At 47.5% G+C, this 18,604-nt stretch overlaps 8 protein-coding genes across 8 annotated transcripts; 2 read left to right on the plus strand and 6 right to left on the minus strand.

Annotated features, from left to right (window-relative positions):
• Positions 1 to 881: 881 nt before the first annotated feature.
• On the plus strand, positions 882 to 1,979 carry CANTADRAFT_43799 (uncharacterized protein; the record flags this gene model as incomplete). The annotated part of the gene is made up of 1 exon (XM_020209013.1): positions 882 to 1,979. The coding sequence occupies one exon, from the start codon at positions 882 to 884 to the stop codon at positions 1,977 to 1,979; it is 1,098 nt and encodes a 365-aa protein (XP_020067589.1).
• A 722-nt stretch (positions 1,980 to 2,701) lies between these two features.
• TIF11 (Tif11p) lies at positions 2,702 to 3,139 on the minus strand (the record flags this gene model as incomplete). Its single annotated transcript, XM_020208531.2, has 1 exon — positions 2,702 to 3,139. A coding segment is annotated over one exon (438 nt), but the record flags the coding sequence as incomplete, so codon positions are not given.
• Positions 3,140 to 3,367: 228 nt separating this feature from the next.
• Positions 3,368 to 4,534, plus strand: CANTADRAFT_24965 (uncharacterized protein). The gene has a single exon (XM_020207277.1). The coding sequence runs from the start codon at positions 3,496 to 3,498 to the stop codon at positions 4,387 to 4,389; it is 894 nt and encodes a 297-aa protein (XP_020067591.1). The 5' UTR covers positions 3,368 to 3,495; the 3' UTR covers positions 4,390 to 4,534.
• A 240-nt stretch (positions 4,535 to 4,774) lies between these two features.
• Positions 4,775 to 7,991, minus strand: TPS3 (trehalose 6-phosphate synthase/phosphatase complex subunit; the record flags this gene model as incomplete). Its single annotated transcript, XM_020209127.1, has 2 exons — positions 4,775 to 7,919; positions 7,969 to 7,991. The coding sequence occupies 2 exons, from the start codon at positions 7,989 to 7,991 to the stop codon at positions 4,775 to 4,777; spliced, it is 3,168 nt and encodes a 1,055-aa protein (XP_020067592.1).
• A 1,395-nt stretch (positions 7,992 to 9,386) lies between these two features.
• On the minus strand, positions 9,387 to 11,586 carry CANTADRAFT_24967 (uncharacterized protein). The gene has a single exon (XM_020207278.1). It carries the CDS (start codon positions 11,575 to 11,577, stop codon positions 9,754 to 9,756), a length of 1,824 nt encoding a protein of 607 aa, XP_020067593.1. The 5' UTR covers positions 11,578 to 11,586; the 3' UTR covers positions 9,387 to 9,753.
• Positions 11,587 to 13,077: 1,491 nt separating this feature from the next.
• CANTADRAFT_88365 (ubiquitin domain-containing protein DSK2) lies at positions 13,078 to 14,103 on the minus strand (the record flags this gene model as incomplete). Its single annotated transcript, XM_020211440.1, has 1 exon — positions 13,078 to 14,103. One exon carries the CDS (start codon positions 14,101 to 14,103, stop codon positions 13,078 to 13,080), a length of 1,026 nt encoding a protein of 341 aa, XP_020067594.1.
• Positions 14,104 to 14,864: 761 nt separating this feature from the next.
• Positions 14,865 to 16,457, minus strand: ASH1 (DNA-binding transcription repressor; the record flags this gene model as incomplete). Its single annotated transcript, XM_020208975.1, has 3 exons — positions 14,865 to 15,285; positions 15,394 to 15,999; positions 16,087 to 16,457. 3 exons carry the CDS (start codon positions 16,455 to 16,457, stop codon positions 14,865 to 14,867), a joined length of 1,398 nt encoding a protein of 465 aa, XP_020067595.1.
• Positions 16,458 to 17,879: 1,422 nt separating this feature from the next.
• Positions 17,880 to 18,444, minus strand: CANTADRAFT_4463 (uncharacterized protein; the record flags this gene model as incomplete). Its single annotated transcript, XM_020209133.1, has 2 exons — positions 17,880 to 18,057; positions 18,254 to 18,444. The coding sequence occupies 2 exons, from the start codon at positions 18,442 to 18,444 to the stop codon at positions 17,880 to 17,882; spliced, it is 369 nt and encodes a 122-aa protein (XP_020067596.1).
• Between the last annotated feature and the right edge of the window lie 160 nt (positions 18,445 to 18,604).

Raw genomic sequence — 18,604 nt, forward strand, 5'->3', positions numbered from 1 at the left:
ACTCTCACGTGCAGTGGAGACGGTAATCAGATTTTGTTGAAGTACTCACTTTAGGCAATAAACAGAAATCCGTAATTGGTACTCTCACAGTCAACAACAGTCCCCGAGATACAAACGGAATCCGTGCTAATTCTCTTTCTGTCGTTGTTGAGACAAGCAACAGAAACCGTAATTAATACTCTCACGGCCGATAACAGTTCTTGAGACGCGAATCCGTGCTTATACTCTCCCACAGTAGTGAGCTCTTCAGCACGAAATTGGCGAAAAGAACTCCGACTTCTGCTCTCGTTGCTTACAGTTCTTTAATTTTTAAACGATGATGGTATACTCACCACTGAACAACTTACGTTATTGTCAATTCTCCACTGAATTACGAATGTGTGCTTTTACTCCTATCACCTCTGGAGCACTTGGCGAAGCAGAAATCTGCGCTTCTCGAGTCGCCAAAGTCCTTAAATAATTATTAAATGATGGTGCTTTTGCTAGCATCATCAATCTACACCTCAGTTCTGGATACGAAATCCTCTCGTACACTTCTGATCCTACTTATACCCTGTTGAGCGAAATCTCATACTCTCCCCTGCCTCAGCCTCCTGATTGTGAGCCACCGCGCCCAGCGCCCCAGACTTCCGCGCCAGTTTGACAGTTCCAGTTTGGGAAGTATCCCACTTCGCCTGACACCTCCCACACGCCATTTCCGTGTAGCTGGCACCAGTCGTAGTGCTCTTCCTCTTCCTCCTCTTTACTCCTCCCCATCCATCGCTAGCGTCCCGTTGGCCCGCCCCAGTCTGCTCGCCTCTACGTGTCCACGCGAGCTCGTGCCTGCACCACGTCCACTGATCTAAATCACTGTTTTCACCCGCTCAACAACAACATCCACCATGATGGAAGATAAGTATGTCGGATTGGCGCTTGCCATGTCGTCGTCGTTGGCCATCGGCACTTCGTTCATCATCACCAAAAAAGGGCTCATCGACGCCTCTGCTCGCAGTGGCACCTCCCAGGTCCAGGGCCATGAGTACCTCCAGAACCCCATCTGGTGGGCAGGAATGCTTACCATGGCCATAGGCGAGATCGCCAACTTTGCTGCCTACACGTTTGCGCCTGCCATCTTGGTAACCCCGTTGGGTGCTCTTTCCGTGATTATTGGTGCGGTTTTGGCTGCCATTTTCTTGAAGGAGGAGTTGGGCACCTTGGGCAAGATGGGATGTGCCATCTGCTTGATGGGGTCCGTCATCATCGTTCTCCACGCTCCTCCCGACAAGGAGATCGAAACCGTGGACGAGATCTTGGGCTACGCCACCCAGCCTGGCTTCTTGTTCTACTGCGTGCTTGTGGGCGCCTACTCCCTCTTCATGATCTATAAGATCGTCCCCAAGTACGGCCACTCCAACCCCATGATCTACCTCTCGATCTGCTCGTCGGTGGGGTCCATCTCGGTGATGTCCATCAAGGCGTTCGGTATCGCCTTGAAGTTGACCCTTGGCGGCAACAACCAGTTCACCCATGTGTCCACCTACCTCTTCTTGTTGGTGGTAGCCTTGTGCATCGTCACTCAGATGAACTACTTCAACAAGGCGTTGGACCAGTTCGACACCTCCATCGTCAACCCATTGTACTATGTCACCTTCACCACCTTCACGTTGGCTGCGTCGTTTATTTTGTTTAAAGGATTCAATACGTCGTCAGCCATCGACATCATCTCGTTGTTGATCGGGTTCTTGATCATCTTTAGCGGAGTGTACCTCTTGAACATCTCCAGAAAAGACAACGAGGGCAAATCCAGAGAGATCTTTGGTGTGCACAACGGCAAAGACATGGCCCCCATGGACAACGGCGTGGGAGGCTTCTCGTCGATGAGAAGATCGATGCAAATCAACAGATCCGAGTACGACCAAGAAGAAACCGTGGGTTTGAGAAGATTCGACAGTTTTGAGTTGGGCTCCGACGATGACTTCGAACAAAACCATAGAAATTAAAATAGATAGGTGCCATCGGCATGCTCAAGGCACGCCACGGCGTGCCTACGGACAGCTCGGGAAGGGCTACTGTATTATTTAGGGCTATCGTGGGCCCGGTTTGGCCCCAAATCCATATTCTAGTTACCTGTTATAGGCTAGCATTGATTAAATAAATTAGTCATAATAGACTATTCATAAATTTAAGCTGCTAGTCGTCTCATGGACTTTTCAGTACTCTGGCTAACTATGCTCTAATGGGTTACTCAATAGGCTAGTTTCGTCTCGTGGGCTATTTGGTTACATGGCTACTGGCCCTTATCTCAATGGACTGGACATTTCAAATTCATAGGATAGTCTCTTCTCCAATGGACTATTCAACACTTTTATAGGCTCAGCTCTTATCCGAATCGACTATTCAGTACTTCTATGGCTAGTAATCGCTATCTAGATGACTATTATTGGAACTTATCCCAAAAAAACTATTTTACCTCATAGCTGCCAGTCCTAATTTCAATGGACGTTTCAACGTAGGCTACCTGTCCTAAATACGTAGACTGGTAGTCTTCTCGGTATTATTATACGCTACCACTTTTCACCTCAATGAATGTTCGTGATAGACTATTCATTATCTGAGTCCCCACTGCCTCTGCCTCGCTTCTCTACATCCTACACTCAGTACCTCTATAGATCATGTATTGATCACTATCTTACACGCAGCTCAGCACCGCTAGCTAGGCCATTTAAATATCATCAATGTCCAAGTCGTCGTCCTCGTCCTCGCTGTCGTCTTCAGCACCGAACTCGAAGTTGACATCGTCTTCCTCGTCTCCGCCAAAGGTATCGGTTTCGTTGATCTTGGCGTTTTCAGGCAACTCGCCCATGTTCTTCAAGGTTCTGGCTTCGTCAGAGTTGAACTTGTGAACAACATCACACTTCTCGTCCTCGAAGTCTCTCAAACACACCAAGATGATGTCACCTTGGCCCATCCACACCTTCTTTCTCAACTTGCCTCTGATGTGTCCCAATCTTCTCACGGTGTCGAAACAGCTGACCTCGACTCTACCGTTACCCAACATCTTGGTGATCTGGCCGTATTCTTGGCCCTCTTCCTTCAAGATCAATTCTCTCTTTTGACCACCGTTGTCGTTCTTTCCTCTTCTTCTGTTCTTACCACCTTTACCTTTACCAGATTTACCCATTTTGAGATGTTGTAATTATGATGAGTTATTCCAGTGCAAATTTTTTTATTTATGCCCAGTAGTGCGCGTGACGATAAGGCTCCAGATGGCAACCGTGACTACACCGTCACGGTCTAGTGGCTGCTCACAGTGGTGGCATGTGACGCTGGCCGGTGCTGCTAGCAGTACCTGCCACAACTAGTACATCTGCTTGTAGTGTTCTTCTGTGGTGGAGCCTCCAGCAGTGACTGTGCGACATTGCTTCTCGGACATCCGCGACATCGCAGCCACCCAGCGACATCTCACCTACACCCAACACAACCATATCTACTCGTACCTTTAACCCTGCTACCGCCATGGACTCGTTCGAAGCAGCCACCCAGTTCTCGCAGATCCTCCGCAACCTCACGCCTGCCGTGCAGAACCTCACCAGAGCGGCACATTTCGCCCTCAAGCACTCGGACAGCGAAGACTACCTCTTTCCCTCCATCCTCGACATCCTCAACGACCCGTCTGTGGAGCTCAACACCAAGTCCACGGTGTTCCAGTTCATCGAGGTGCTCATCAACGAGTCGTTCTACTACTCGCGCCAGCCCAAGTTCAACTACCCGTACATCCAGAACCTCAAGACGTCGTTACCCAAAATCATGCTAGCAGTGTTGCCCACCACCAGCAACACCAACATCTACAACGTATACACCAGCTTGAAGAACTTGTCCAAGCACTTCAAGGTGGACTGCTGCGAGTTCGTGGAGCGGTTCAACCTCGATTCGTTGACCGACGAGGACAGAGCCCACATCGACCAGGACATACCGTTCCCAGAAATCCGCCTAGAGGACTCGGGCGAAGACCCGTTGGTCGAGAGCTGGGGCTTGTTGCTCCGCAAGAAGAAGCAGAGCCAGTACGAGCGCTTGCGGTTGTTGAAGCACTCAGAGGTCTCTCGCGACACCGTGGAGGAACAGGACCTCTTCAGTCTCAGGGACAAGAACGACAAGGCTGGCGAGTTGTTGTCCAAAAGACAGATCATATCACGCATGGAGGACGACAGAGAGGCCCACAAGCGGTCCAAAGAGAACCTCTGGGTGGTTCTGAGGCCGAAAGATGTCAATTTCATAACGGAAGAAGAGTTCTTGAAGCATTACTGGAGCAAAACCCACGCTATGACAAAGAAGCAGGAAGATGCGTTCTTGGAGACCGTGGAGGAACTCAACAAATTGGTGGCAGGTAGCTACAAGGACAAGCAGTTTTGAATGTCATGTTCCATGTGAAGCTCTTTAAAAATACCTAATTGACGAGCTAGAGCTTTTCTAAAGCTAACTCTAGATCAAACCAATACTCCTAATTCGCATCAGCCATGGCACACCCATCTTCAATGCATTTTCAACGTACCATGCCAGTCACAATCCATAAATTAATCATATTTGATGCAAACAATGTATCATAACCCAGAGTTTTGAAAACTAGTTATAGACGAATAATGAATAAGCAATAGCAACAGTTGTAAAATACAAAGTGGTATTTGCCGGTACGTGGCGTGAAAATATCCAATGGCACGTCTCGTATGAGCGGTGGGTCTTGCTACACTTCTTTAGTTTCACTTTAAGAGTTTAAATTAACTATTCTATCTACAATTATCTAAACTATAGACTTAGCTTCAGATAATACCCTCAATAATTCGTTTATACCATTGACTCCGAAGTTTGCAGAAGTCCTCACGTCAGACTCGTCTCCCAAAATGGCTACGGTTGACACCGTTTGAATCAGTCCATTTTCTTTAAGTCTATTGACAAACTCGTAACTTGGTTCGTCAAGCAAGGTGGTGGCACCAGCCACGAAAATGGAATTCAAGCCCTCGGAGGTGGAAGTAGACGTGGCCAGTTCGCCTAGACTTGAAATATCAATTGATTTCGACCTGATTGGGGTGTTTGTAGCGGCACCCGCTAATCCCTTCACTTGGAAGTTCTGAATCAACTGCTCTGCGTCAACGCCACTGTTGTCCTGTGAGTAGTAGTCGTTGATAAACTTGAGAGCCTTCAAGGCCAACTGGTTCTGCTGAATAATCACCACATCTCTGATCAATGATGCATGAACCCCGTCGGAGTCTTGGAACACATCGTTGACATGCTGGATGCAATCACCCATGGCATCGAGGGTCCTTTCACGATCCTCGATGAAAGACTTGCCAGTGTGGAATCTCACAGTGCAATCTTCCACCTCACAATGCGAACCTGGCAATCTCTCAACCTTGGACTCTACCAACTGGGTAACTTGAGCGATCCATCCCTGAATTTCTGTTTCATCGACCATGGAAATCCACTTTTGCGAGCCTATGACCTTGATGTAACCACCATTTTCTGCTATTAATCCCAAATTTGGGTAAGTTCTGTAAAGTCTATCGAGATCTGTTCTCTTGAGGAAACTAATGATGTAAACCTTGTTCTTTGGATCCTCTAATAAACCATTCAACAAGGAGATGAGTCGAGATGGTTCTGTATACGCACTCTTGGCAGTAGTAATTGAGTTTGTTGTGGGCTTCTTGTCGCCAACTGAGAGGGTGGTAGCAGCAGTCTCAAAGTTCAAGAAGAACAATCTATTTTTCTCCTTTCCTTGTCTATAAAAGTGGCCAAATACATCGGTGTTGAAAGGCTTCAATTTGTTAAGATTTGTTCTCTTGTTCAAATCATATGATTCATTTATGCTTTGCAAGCACGAGGCAACCCAATTCATTGAATCTTGCGTTTTCACAATATCGTTGCACTTGGTCCATCTAGTCTCCTTTTCTTTCTTGTCCATTGTCAACAGCTTCTTAAACGTTTCTGAAAAGGTCTTGATATCCCATGGGTTGATCAATAAAGCCCCATGTCCGCCGCAATCAAGTAATTGGGAGGAACCTGTGAATTCAGATAAAATCAACGGAGACTTTTTCTCGCTGGTTGCAGTAATGAATTCATGACTTGTCAAGTTCAAACCCTCTCTCATAGATGAGACAACGAAGACATCAGCTTCACATTGCAATGCGAGATATTGCTCGAACTCAATATCCTTCTGTAGTAATACAACAGGCTGAGAAACTGAGATGTTTTCGGGTAAGGAATTGATTCTAGCAACTATTTGCATGATTTCGCTTTCGTAGTGAGGATCATGACTGGATCCAATGCAAATTTCAATCAACACAGTCGTATCGATATACTCGGGATTTGAATTCAAAAATTTCTCGTATGCTAAAAGTTTTTGTTTTATACCTCTTAATTTGTCCAATTTATCTCTGCTGACGATTAAATTCTGATCTGGCCATCTTTCTTTGATGAGTTGCCTCCATTCGGTGACACTTTCTGATTGTACCATCTCAATGATAGAATTGGAATCAATACCGACTGGGATTGTGTTAGTCATAGTGAAATTTCCCTCGTAGGTAATTCCCAAATCGTTGACATCTGCCAAAAGAAGACGGTTACAGGTCTGCAAGAAGTGTCTGACGTATTCATCGGTTTGGAATGAAATGCAATTGGCACCCAACATTCCCTTTAAGATTTCTGTTCTTTGAGCAAAACAGCGGAAAACTTCCGAGGATGGGAAGGAGACATGGAGGAAAAGGCCAATCTTGACCTCTGGTAACTTCTGTCTGACCATCAAAGGCACCAAAAGAAGGTGGTAGTCATGGATCCAGATCATGTTTTCTGGGTCCTCGGGGTTGGCGTTTCCATTTTCCCGAAGATACACCTCCACGATCTTGTCTGCGACCAATTGATTCAACAACTGGTAGTGGCCCCACGAATGGTCTTCAAAGGCCTTAGATTTGGGGTCGTCAGGAATCTGGTAGTGGAATGTGGGCCACAATATCTGCTTACAGAAGGAGTTGTAGTGGCCCTGGAATGTGGCGTCGTTGGGGAAGACGGCTTCGCTATTGTAGCCTTTTCTCAACTCGCCAGCGATGTCGTTTCTGATGTGATCGGGCACTTCGTCGCTGGGCATGGAGATGGTTCCGACCCATTTCCTCGACTTTACGATGTTGTGCTCGGCCGACAACTTGACTGCCTTGGTGGTGGAAACGTTACCCTTGTGGGAGAACTTGATCGTCCAGGGAGCGGTTTCGAAGATGTTTGGTTGGTCAAGCAAATCGCCTGGATTGGAGAACCCGCCAAACGGAGCCAACTTGACGTCGGATGCGTATTCGTTGTTCCAGCTGGGGTTTGATGCCTGGTGGTCGTCTTCCTCGGCCACTGCCAACGAGCTGGTGCTGCTGTTGGTATGCAAGGTCAATCCTGGGTGGGGTTTGCTCAACGAGGATCTTGTTCTATTTGTGGACGCATGGCTGAGTGCCGCAAGGTTGGTGTGGGAGCCTGCCAACCCTGCCAAGTTGTTGGTGGAGCGATTCATCTTCAATCCGAGTAGTCCTGAGCCGTCGTCCTTGTTTTTTGGGTCCACCACCGAGCTGGGTGGCACGCCATTGTTGTAGCGAGCTCGTGGCTGGATGTAGTGGGGTCCCAACTTGTCAGCAATACCATCAGCTAGTGGCGTGTCTGTCTGCTTCTTGAACCGATGGTTTTTGTAAAAGAAGTCCTGGGCGTCTGCTGACGCTTCGGGCTTGTACTCGGGGCCAGGCGACGCAGCGAGGGGCGTCTGTTGTCGTGAATTGGCAATGCTGAGGGATGGAAGGATCGAGCTGGATGGCGCCAGTTTGGCGGCTACTGGAGCAGGTTCATGGGGACCCTTTGGCACGTGTGGCTGGGCGATGGCATCGGTGGCACCGACCTCGAATTGGACGGTGTAGGGCAAGAATCTGGCGTTAGTAGAGGTCAGTAGGTTCGTGGTCCATGGTAGATACGTACAGTGATCCGATAATAACAGTCATGGTGGGGGAAGACTGTAGCGGGTATTTGTCGCTTTTATATTGCTGCGCGCAGCCGTGTTTTCTAGAACGGTTAGAGAGATCGGTCGCATCAGAGCAAGCAATGGGGCGGTAGCAAGCGGAGTTGAAATCCGTGAGGGTGGTGGGGGTACGCCTAGGTGGTTGGACGTGGAGGTTTTAACGATGATTGAGGAGATGGCTGGTGCCGATTTAGTCTAGTTTGAAGGTGTTTAGTGGCGAATTGATGGGATTTGGCCGTGCTTGGTAGTGCTGGGATGTGCTGGGTGAGGCTGTTGCGATGGCCCTAGAAGGGTGAGGTTGCTCATGAGGGGGTTAGCGAGCGCCGCAGTGAGTAGTGACAGAGCCTTGGTCTGTAGCGACAGTGCGCGGTGCGGCACGGTGCTGGCAGTATCGCATTGCGGGAGCTCCCAGCGGACACTGAGTCGCCGTGGCCAGTCCATCAGTTGAGCTTCCATACTATCCGGAGCTATCTTCTAGTGTGGGTTGGGCATTATGGCCATTGAGCTTGCTGTAGTGGCCGTTATGGCTTCTGATCTTGATTTTGGCAATACTTCGGATCGGCTCCATCACATAGTATGAGAGTGGATATGTCTGATGGTTATGCTTCATTTTTGAATTATATTTAGTAGGAAACCTGACAATATTATCAAATTAATTTGACACGATTTCTAGATGCTTATACGAAATCCGTCCAGCAATCAGCTGCAACATGCCAAATTACTGTTGACTCTTACATTCCTGGTAACAATTGTGTACTGCGATGCGGCTGAATTATCGTTCATTCCTTCAATATTAGTCTATACATTTGATACAGCATGTCAATTTTTGGATTTCGATCACTGCAAGCATTAATCGTTGCATCTTTCTTACATTCCGCCAGTTTTCTGTAACAGTTGCTCTCTGTTGTGTGTTTTTATGAACTTCTAGACTTATTTTATTTGCGGTTATGTTCGTTGACCTACACTAGCATTTTTAGTCAAGAATAGGTCTATTGTGGATTTAGAGATGCATTCGGCAGCAGAATACCACACATGGGCAAGTAGTGAATCGCGAACTGTTGCCTTGGGACGTAACGCCTCTTTCTTAGCTCTCTACTCGAGCCGATTTCCAACCATTGCTACTATAATTAAATTTGTAGCCCAGATGATTGCAGCAATACTTCAAATTGGGAAAATTCAATGGAGGGTGTATCAAAAAGCTTACTCTAAATCGTAATATTCCAGTAAATAGTCGTGGAAATCGATCTGAACCAATATCGGTATAGTACTGTTGCAGTATTAATCCTAATGTTTAAGTACTCAGTGGGTGTATCAAGTATATGGCATCCATTCTGAAATTAACGATTAGTGAGCTATACTATCCGTGAAACTGCCTAGTGACGTGTTGAATATGTGTATTAATTCTATATAGCATCCATCCTGAAATTAACGATTATTGTACTATAATATCCGTAAAATTGTCCCGTAAATTGCTGTATATCTGATTATAATTGGCCTAGCACAGTTAAATCAGTATCGACCATATTGATTGAATGGCTAGTATTTATTTCCTACTTCGAGTTGTTGTGAGGTGTAATTGTCCAAAAACTTTGCAATATTGCTGTGTAAGTTCTCGAAAATAATCTCTTGGCAAACTAACAATTTCCTGATGAAATCCTGTATTTCAAGTCAATCGAGCCATCCAATATCGGTAAATTATAGCCTCCCATCGGTGCCAGTAACTATTTCGTGTCTATGAACTTCCATTAGAAGTTATCAAAGTTCAATTCGTCCTCATCGGAGTCCAGATCTGGTAAGATTGGCTCTAGTTTTGTTGGCTCAGAAACTGAGTTCATAGCATTCTCCAACTCTGCCTCCAAATCGTCATCCGAAGAGTCGTCGTCACCAGCATCTAAGGTCGTGGGTGCTGGTACTGGCGAGTGCGTGGGTGCCTTGACGGGCGCTTTTCCAGCGGTAGTAGGAGCTCCTAGAATGTTTTTGAACTCATTGTCGTCATTTTCTAGTCTAACCCCACTAGATTCGGTTGCACTGTCAACCTCAGGACCATCAAAATCAAACTGTGGGAAGAGCCCTTCTCCTTCCTCATCATCCAGGGAATCATCCATTTGATTGAAATTGAATCCAAATTCGTTCCTGTTCAATTCATCTTCCATTGCTTTATCTCTTTTGGCTTTTTCTTGAAGAATTTCTTCAATCTTCCTCTTCTTAGTGGATTCCGCCTTTCGTACCGCCTTTATTACACTCTTGAACTCATCATGGAGCACCTCCTGGAAATATAAATCGATCTCAGGGGTAACTTTCAGATCCGCGTATGGTGAGTAGTACTTTTCAGCCTTAATGAATATGTTGTTTTCCCTTAATCGTATTTTTTCTGTTAATGCATCTTCTCTCTTTTGGATTATACGCTTGCGCTTGTTGGCGTATTCAACAAAATCGAACGTTGTCTTCGACTCTTCGGCCTTAGGCTCGGGGAGCGGTATTATGCCGTTTTCATCGGGGATTTCGGTAGGCTTGTCAGGTGCGGAATCGGGTTTCTCGGTGAACTTCAAGTCAACCTCCTCCGGTGGACTGCTTACCTCAACTTTACTCATTATACTCTCACCACTATCAGATAAGTCCTCCAATTCCTTTTCGAAGCGTTTCCTCCATTGTCTTTCGTCGTCTTCAATTAAATCATAGAGCGACTTTTCGGTCAACCTGGACTCCTCCACCAATTTCAACCTTAATACCTTGAGATCGGTGATGGTGTCCATGTACTTGGGTGTGTTTTGATATGTGTAGTCAGGGGGGAGATCTGGCAAGTAGGACGGGATGTAGATAGGTCTTTCCGACTGTTTTGGCACGAGTTCGGCGATTTCGTAATGTTCGTTAGTGAAGAATGGAAGTGATTCGTCGGTGGCACTGTAAGGAGGGTCGTCTGTGTGGAGCACCGACTCTGCTGCTGAGCTGATGGCCAGGATTTGTGCTCTAGTTCTGGGTCCCAACTTGCGGGTGGCGGTGATTTCGTCGTAGAGCTTCCAGGGATGGATTCCCTGGAGCCTGAACGACACCTCTGTGTCGGCCAAAGAAGGGTTTTTTCGCCTCTGTAACTCGGTGAAGTTGCGGAGCGCCACAATGGTCTTGTTGAAGTATGCGATGGTGATGTCGGTGACCTGGTCGATGTACTCCTGGGTGGCCAAGTGTCCTTTGCCCTCCAAGAGTACTGCGATGACTTTGCTCAATTGGAACTCGATTGGGTCCTTGTGTTTGGGAATGCTGTGGATGTCGGATGGCGTTTGCCAGTCGTCGAGTGACGATGCTTCTGCCTTGACCTGCTCGAGAACTGGTGATGCCAAGTCAGTTTCTGGCAGCAGCAGTCGTTCGGGAGAGTCTGCTTCTTGTAGGGATTCTATCTTGCCTATATCTTCTATGGCTTCTTCGATATCGAGGGCCTTGACGTCCAATTCTGGTACCACTTCTGGAGCTGCTGGGGCATCTGATGATGTAGTGGTTCCATCCAGTACTGGCTCTGGTGCCGTTACTGAAGGTGTAGCCATGGCGGCGGCGTCGTCTTTGGGACTTTCACTCATGGCGGTAAAGTGATACTGTAAACATTTTGAGTTGAATTAGTGGGCTGGGGTTACACAAAGCGGCAGTGCGGGAGGCTGCAAAGGTGGGAGAAAAGAGGAGGTAGTGAGACGGTTAGGGAGAATTATGGTAATAGAGAAGAAGTCTTACTAGTAAGACTGTAAAGTAATCACGAGAGATTGGTGAGAGATACTTGAGTGGTGAGAGCGTACTAGACGTGGTGGGGGTTGGTGAGAAAGGAGTAGTGAGAATAGTGAGAATAGAGAATAGAGAATAGTGAGAATAGTGAGCATAGTGAGAATAGTGAGAATAGTGAGAATAATGAGATTAGTGAGGAATAGTGAGAATAGTGAGAATAGTGAGAGATTACTGAAAATAGTAACAAAATAGTGAGAGCCTAGCATAAGAATAAAAAAGAAAGCTAGATACGGCGAATCAAAATTTTAGATTCATTTAACAACAAAAGATTAGGAAAATACTACGCAAAATTGATCCAGTTGTTAAACCACGGATTCTCAAGGAAAGGTTATAAACCGCAGGGCCAATATTTTATAATGCAGTTGGGACAAGAACCGACTTTGAGGGCTTGATTTGCTCAACTTACTTCCTCAATTGAATAGTTAGCTGTCAAATACGGAGGAATTCTGTTCAAGGCTCGAAGAACATTTTATTGCAGTGGCACTTTTTCTATTGCTGGTAATCCAGACTATTGACACTGTGAGGAGCAGAACAGTGAGAAGTTCTTAATTTGGGTAATTATAGACTACGGCTGCCTCCAACTGTCGTTAAGTTAATACACCGACTTCGGAATGCTTTTATCCAAATTTTTAGTTGCATATTTGGGAAACTAAATACAAAGAATAGCTACTGGTTCGAAAATATTCATTAAATGATTAAAAGGCTGATATTGATTAAAACCAACTATAAATATCTAACTATACAGAAAATAATTGAATCTCTTGAAAGCGCTGGATCATAAATAATTCCACTACCAAAGCTACAGAAAAATTTAGGTCTTTTGCAAATTTGCTAGAAAATTGTAAGCTTAAAAATTTGTTAGCCATAACCCAAACTTAGAAGTGTTTGACACAACTGATTTATGGTATTCATCATGTTGACCAATACTTCCAAATGGTTTGAGTTAATTATGATTGTTTAGGATTTTATTGACCACGGTTTTAAGAATCCAATTGCTGATTTGGAGCATCTAAATTAGGCAGAAATCAGTGGAGCTCATCAAAGTATGTCCAATTTGATAGATATTTCAGTGTTGATTCTCCTACCGAAACAAAATTGCCATTAGGCGATCCTTGAGCATCCTTCAAGATCTTCCCGGACACTCGCTGGCATCCTCCTGGCTACTCCTATCATGCAATGTAAGTATATTATAAACCAACTCATACACATTACTAAATCAAGAACATACCACTATCGTGGCCATTATAACTATTATAATCCTCGGACTTCAGCCCAAGCTGCACACCGGGTTCGTGGGCAAGAATCTAATTTCCTCCCAACAAGTACTCGATGGCACCTTGCACGCTACCACCAGTTCTTCTCAACGCCTCCACGTTTCTATCGAAATCAAAGAATCCCATATCGTTGAGCTGTCTCAACTGCGACTCGTACCTCTCTTCAGGTGGTCTGTTGTCCGCTGGAGCAGCAGCAGCTCCGCCAGCACCTTCTCCAAAGAGAGCAAACGGGTTGATTGGAGGGGCTCCGTTGGGGAACATGGATGCAAATGGATTAGCAGGTGCAGTGTTTGGAGTACCTTGGCTCTGGGTGGAGTCGCTGCTGTCGCTTTGCTGAGTGGGGTTGGCGCCTGGGGCTGGGAAGGCTGGTGGAGCCTGGGCGCCACCACCAACACCACGGGTCATTTCCATCATGCCTCTCATCATGTCGGGGTTGGCGAGCATCTGTCTGAAGAAAGGACTCTGGAGCATTTCTCGGGCCTGGGGACCCATTGCTCTCAATTGCGGGTTCAGGTTGATCATGAATTCAAGCATCTGGGGGTTGGACAACATCTGGTTCATGCTCTCTTGGAATTGAGGACTGCTCAACATCTGGTTCATCTGTTCTGGGTCTGGCATTCCGTTCATACCTCCGTCTGGGCCAAACATGGACGCAGAGGGAAGCTGGGCGTAGCCAGCATAACGAGCGCCTGTCAAGTCCGATAATGGGTTGAAGGAACCGGTTCCAGCAGCAATATTGGAGGGTATGGCGTTGGAGGAAGGCGCTGAGCTGGCAGTGGAGTTTGCAGCAGAGGAGCTGGCAGCGCCAGACAGAGCACCGCCTGAAGCAGCGGCACTCTTGACCAAGTGGATGGTGTGTCCATCCTGGATCTTGTAGCTTTCGACGGTTTCGGTGTCCTTCAACACCTTTCCTGAGTAGATCAACCGTTGTCTTTCAGCTTCTATGCCCAGCTTTTCGGCCACGGCAGTCTTCAATTCGGCCACGGTTATGGAGGGGTCGATGGAGACCTCATACTTGGTGCCACCAGAGGACTTGATGGTTATGGAAAGAGACATTGTTGATTGATGAGCTCGGTGGCGGGAGTTGTAGATAGGCGCGATAGTGAACGTGGAAGATTCTGGAAGCGGGGACGCAGTGGCTCGCTGGGAGTCGCTGCGCTAGCGGGGACGGTTGCGGGACACTGGGGCAATTTTGCCTGTGTGGCTAGGGGAAGTGACAGGCGCACTGAGGGCAATTAGGGACAGCCCGTAGGACTAGGGCGTGGCACCACGGTAGTAGCCTCACTGCGCACGGTAGTACCTCTTCACTACGCCGGTAGTAGCTCCTCACTACCATCCGCCTCAGTAGAAGTTAGGGAGTAGATATAAAAAGGAAACTAGCTGATGTTACTCTTCTAACGTAACAGTTTCGAGTCCTAGCTGAATCAAGAATGAGTTATTGTGACAGCTGGTGATAAGCTTTTGCACACTATTGCGTTGAGGGCTCCCCCCTCTCTACAGCCACTAATACGATGATGAATAATATTAAGAGAATTAAAGATGTGATACACATGATGATGTGGAACTGGCCGGGTTCCGGGCTCTCGCAGACCCATACTTATGATATCAAGATGGTTCCACGTGTGCCAATAGTGACCAAGGACCATGGTCCTAGACTGATGCAATGGACTGGGGCTCGGTGGCTCCCGCTAGCGCGACTGCGCAGCGAGACTGCCCCGCTAGAGAGCTCGTTAGAGAGCTCACCAGAGAAACTCACCAAGACGACTCATTCGACTCGCCGCCGTCTCACTCCTCCGTTACTTTCCCCTGGACTCTCCCTAGTTCTTCACCTCCACTCGCCACCCACACTCCAAGCAGCTGTGGCCCACCTCGCCATCCTCAAAGCTGATTTTGCCCTTGCTTTGCATGAGCGACCACTCGCCCTTGGCGGGAATCTTTTTGCAGCTTTTGTTGAGACACCTGGCAGAAGTCTTCTTGTATCTTAAACCACACGAATTACACAACTGGCCCTCCTTGATGGACCACGACGGCCTCCAGCATGGCGACTGTTCCGAGCCACACGAGATACACACTCTGGGATTGGTTCCGTGTTGCTTGGGAGGCGACTTGGTGACGTCGGACTTGGGCTTCTTGGCCAGCTGGGGCGAAATGGGGATGAACTTGTGGCTGTGGACAGGACTCTTGGTGGGCGTCACCACAGCAGGAGGCTGGAGCACCTGCTCATGGGACGTGGGAGGACTGTCGTTGAACGAGCTATAGCCTCGTGGTTGTGGGAGCCTGGTGTTGGTGGGTGTGAACGCGCCCTGGGGGGGAAGATAGTACGGGTTAGTGAGTGGTGGTACTGACGAATAGTAGCTGGCGACCTGAGGCACTGGCGATGGCTGGGTCTGCACTGGAACTTGGGCATGTGCAAGAGGCGATGGAGGCTGGCGTGGTGGGAGTGTCTCGTGGCGTGGAGATGGTGGCTCGTACGCCGTCTGGGGGTGACCCGGTTTCGACAACTGGATCAATGACTGGGCCAACTCTAAATATTCCGGATATTTTTCAACGTCGTTCAAGTAGGTCTTGTTCAAGTACGTATAGCTGGACTCGTAGGGGAAGTTGATCTTCCTCTCCGAATGGTGGATCTGGTTGATGCTGGGAAGCACAGGCGGCTTGGCGATCTTGGAGCTGATCCGCGTGTCGAAGCTGGGCTTGTACGAGGGCAACGGCAACGGAGTGGGCTTTACCTTGTTCAAGTAGTTGTACTGGTCCAAATTGAAGTGCTTGGACCCTCTGTTGATAGTATCGAGAAGCTCGTACCTCCAGTTTTCGTCGTTGGGCTTGTATGTGTCGAAATAGTCTAACGAAACCGTGGGTGCAATTGGCTTAAGCTTGGTATCTTTGGCAATAGCGGAGTTCAACACCGACGAGATACCTGGAAGCTTGATCTTTTCTGGTTGCGATGGTTGGCTGGCTTCGTGTGTGGGAGAGGATGGGGTCTGGTTGGCATGGTTGGCATGGTTGGAATTTCCTTCGTCATCCTTCTTGGTGGGAGACGAGACTGGGGACGAGTTGGGTGAGTGGGAGGGTGAGATTGGATTAAATCTCTTGTTTGGCGACAACGACCGGGATCTGAGAGATCTAGAATACTTGGTCGGTTTGATTGAAAGCGAGTATGATAAAGGAGAAGATGCAGATTCGTATGGGGGAGATGGGGGAGATGGAGGGGCAGTTCTGGAACGCTTCGACTGTATGTTCATTGAGGGCTCTTCGCGAGCACGTTTCTTGTACACAGCTGCAGCTGCTGCGATGGCGCCGGTTTCGGCTATGTCCTTGAATTGATTCAAAAGCTCATTATACGACCGAGACCTAATGTGTCCCGACGTAAACTTTTGTTTGTTCAACATGGCTGGCTGTAATAAGCTCATCAGGATAGTAAACACGGGTGGGAAGGGATAGCTATGTTGGTGCAAGGAACAGCGGGAGAAATTTCACGACTTTTCAAGGGTGTTGATGACTACCCCTTAATATAGTTTGCTAGAGTAAATGTGAGGTTGGATGCAAGTGAAATCAAATGATCGTTCAAGGTATGTGTGATGAGATGTCTTTTCCAAAAATACCTGATGTAAATCCATGATCCATCAAACTATTTATAAGAGTAGATCAATTTGAGTATCAATCCTGATCCAGCACTTTCATTACTCTTTTGGGACGAGCCAGCCCCGTTTGTCGATCCATTGAATGTCGTCGAAAACCAGCCGTCGCGACAATCCGACAAAAACCCCATTGGAGGTAAACAACCTATGCAGGAGCATACAATAAGCATGACAATCAGCTGCATACCACAATCAATGGACTCGCTACACCTCCTCAATAGTTGAATTTGCAAAGTTGGGGCGGGCCTTAGTGGGGTTTTTCGTATGTGATCTAAGGATTCCAAGGCTAATGGCATGGTCTCACAATTGGGACGACATTGCACATGGTACCCCTGCATGTGGGCGCCTCTGCGACACTTCCATGCTCTGCAGGTGATGGGACATTGCGCGAATTCCTCTTGCCAGCCGCCTCACCTTGGGGTTGAAGGAGAGACATTGCTTGTGTTTGGAGGCCGAGCATGTCAGCGTGGCCAGGGTGCATGCGTTGATGGCATGTATTGCCTATTTGGGGTTAATTGCGTACATATTCCACCCATTGCTCTATTCTTCTGGAAAGTGTCTGTTTTTGTGCATAAGCCAGCCATGCCTGCGGGAGTTGGGCTGGCAACAGGTACTCTAAATCAAAAATAGCCGGGATCAATCTTGGATCGCTGGCTGTTGGTCCCTGGTTCCTGGATCACGATGGGAATGGTCATCACTTGCTGTGCCTGATGTCTGAATCGAAGGAAACTACGTCCGAATCGGGAGAAGGTACGGCCGCATTGGTGGTGATCTGACCACAATTATTCTCTGAAAACAGACCACCGTACCTGGAAGCAAACCACCCAACCCGGGGTAACCGTCCTGAATCGGACCAGTTTTACCCCTAGCAGGGTGTATCGGAAAACGATACCTGTTTCTATTTCTGTCTTCGTCAATATCGCTTGATAAGATCGAAGAATACGCGAGATAAGAGTCTGATGATGACCTGATAGATTTTACTCTTCACAGGGCCAGATACAACTTCTAGAGGCAATTGACACTCTTAGGTGTCGTGAATAACCCACTTTCAGTGTTGAGTGGTGCCAGAACAAGATGGTGGTAATTTTCTCCACTTTCCACACTCACAGGTGCAGTTTTGAGAGCATTTGCAAGTATGTGCTACACATTTGAATTCATATCTTATATTAGTTATACACTTTAGCACCTGGCTATTCAATCCTTCTTGGCTTCATCTTCAAGCTTGTGTTCGGCGTTACCAGCAGCAACACCACCACCAATACCAGCGGCAATGTGGCCCACTTGGCCAAGACCTAACTTATCAGCAACCTTGTTACCGCCCAAAGAGCCGGCAACACCGACTCCGATGTCCTTGATAGTGTTAACAGTGTCACTTGGCATTTTCTTAGTATTGATTGATTGGGGTCAATTGTAAGGTTTCCGTTGACTATTTATACTAGCCAAGGTTGCTACCATGGGTCACATGATCATTTCATCCCGCCACACGGCGTGACAGGAGCTGCGGCTTCAAGAAAATACATGCACCGAACAATATCCAGCTCCGCGGGCATGCCAGGAATTCCATCTACTTCCTCAACTTCTCTTCCCCCTTCTGTTCCGCCTTATTTGCACCGATCGAACCTGCGACCCCGGAAATAATACCTCCTGCTTGGCCGCAGCCAAGTGCGTTTGCGACGGACGAGGCTCCAATTCCACCTGCCACTCCTGTGGCGATGTTCTTTGCTCCGTTTAAGTGGGGGTGATCTTCGCCGTTGGCCATTTTGTAATTAGGGCTCCAATTGAGGCGCCCTCTCGCCGGCTTTATATGCTGAGGGTAACAACAGAGAGCAATAGATCCAACATTGCTGTGAAATTATGGAGACCATCTTCCCTGAAATAGGATCACGTGAAGACCAGCCATCATAACCACCTAATCGCTG

This window comes from Suhomyces tanzawaensis (genome assembly GCF_001661415.1).
Source record: "Suhomyces tanzawaensis NRRL Y-17324 unplaced genomic scaffold CANTAscaffold_1, whole genome shotgun sequence".
NCBI lineage: Eukaryota > Fungi > Ascomycota > Pichiomycetes > Serinales > Debaryomycetaceae > Suhomyces > Suhomyces tanzawaensis.

Bases quoted from the DNA above. Each gene is read 5' to 3' on its own strand.
- CANTADRAFT_24965 (XM_020207277.1), top strand. From the start codon at position 3,496: ATGGACTCGTTCGAAGCAGCCACCCAGTTCTCGCAGATCCTCCGCAAC.
- CANTADRAFT_24967 (XM_020207278.1), bottom strand. From the start codon at position 11,577: ATGAGTGAAAGTCCCAAAGACGACGCCGCCGCCATGGCTACACCTTCA.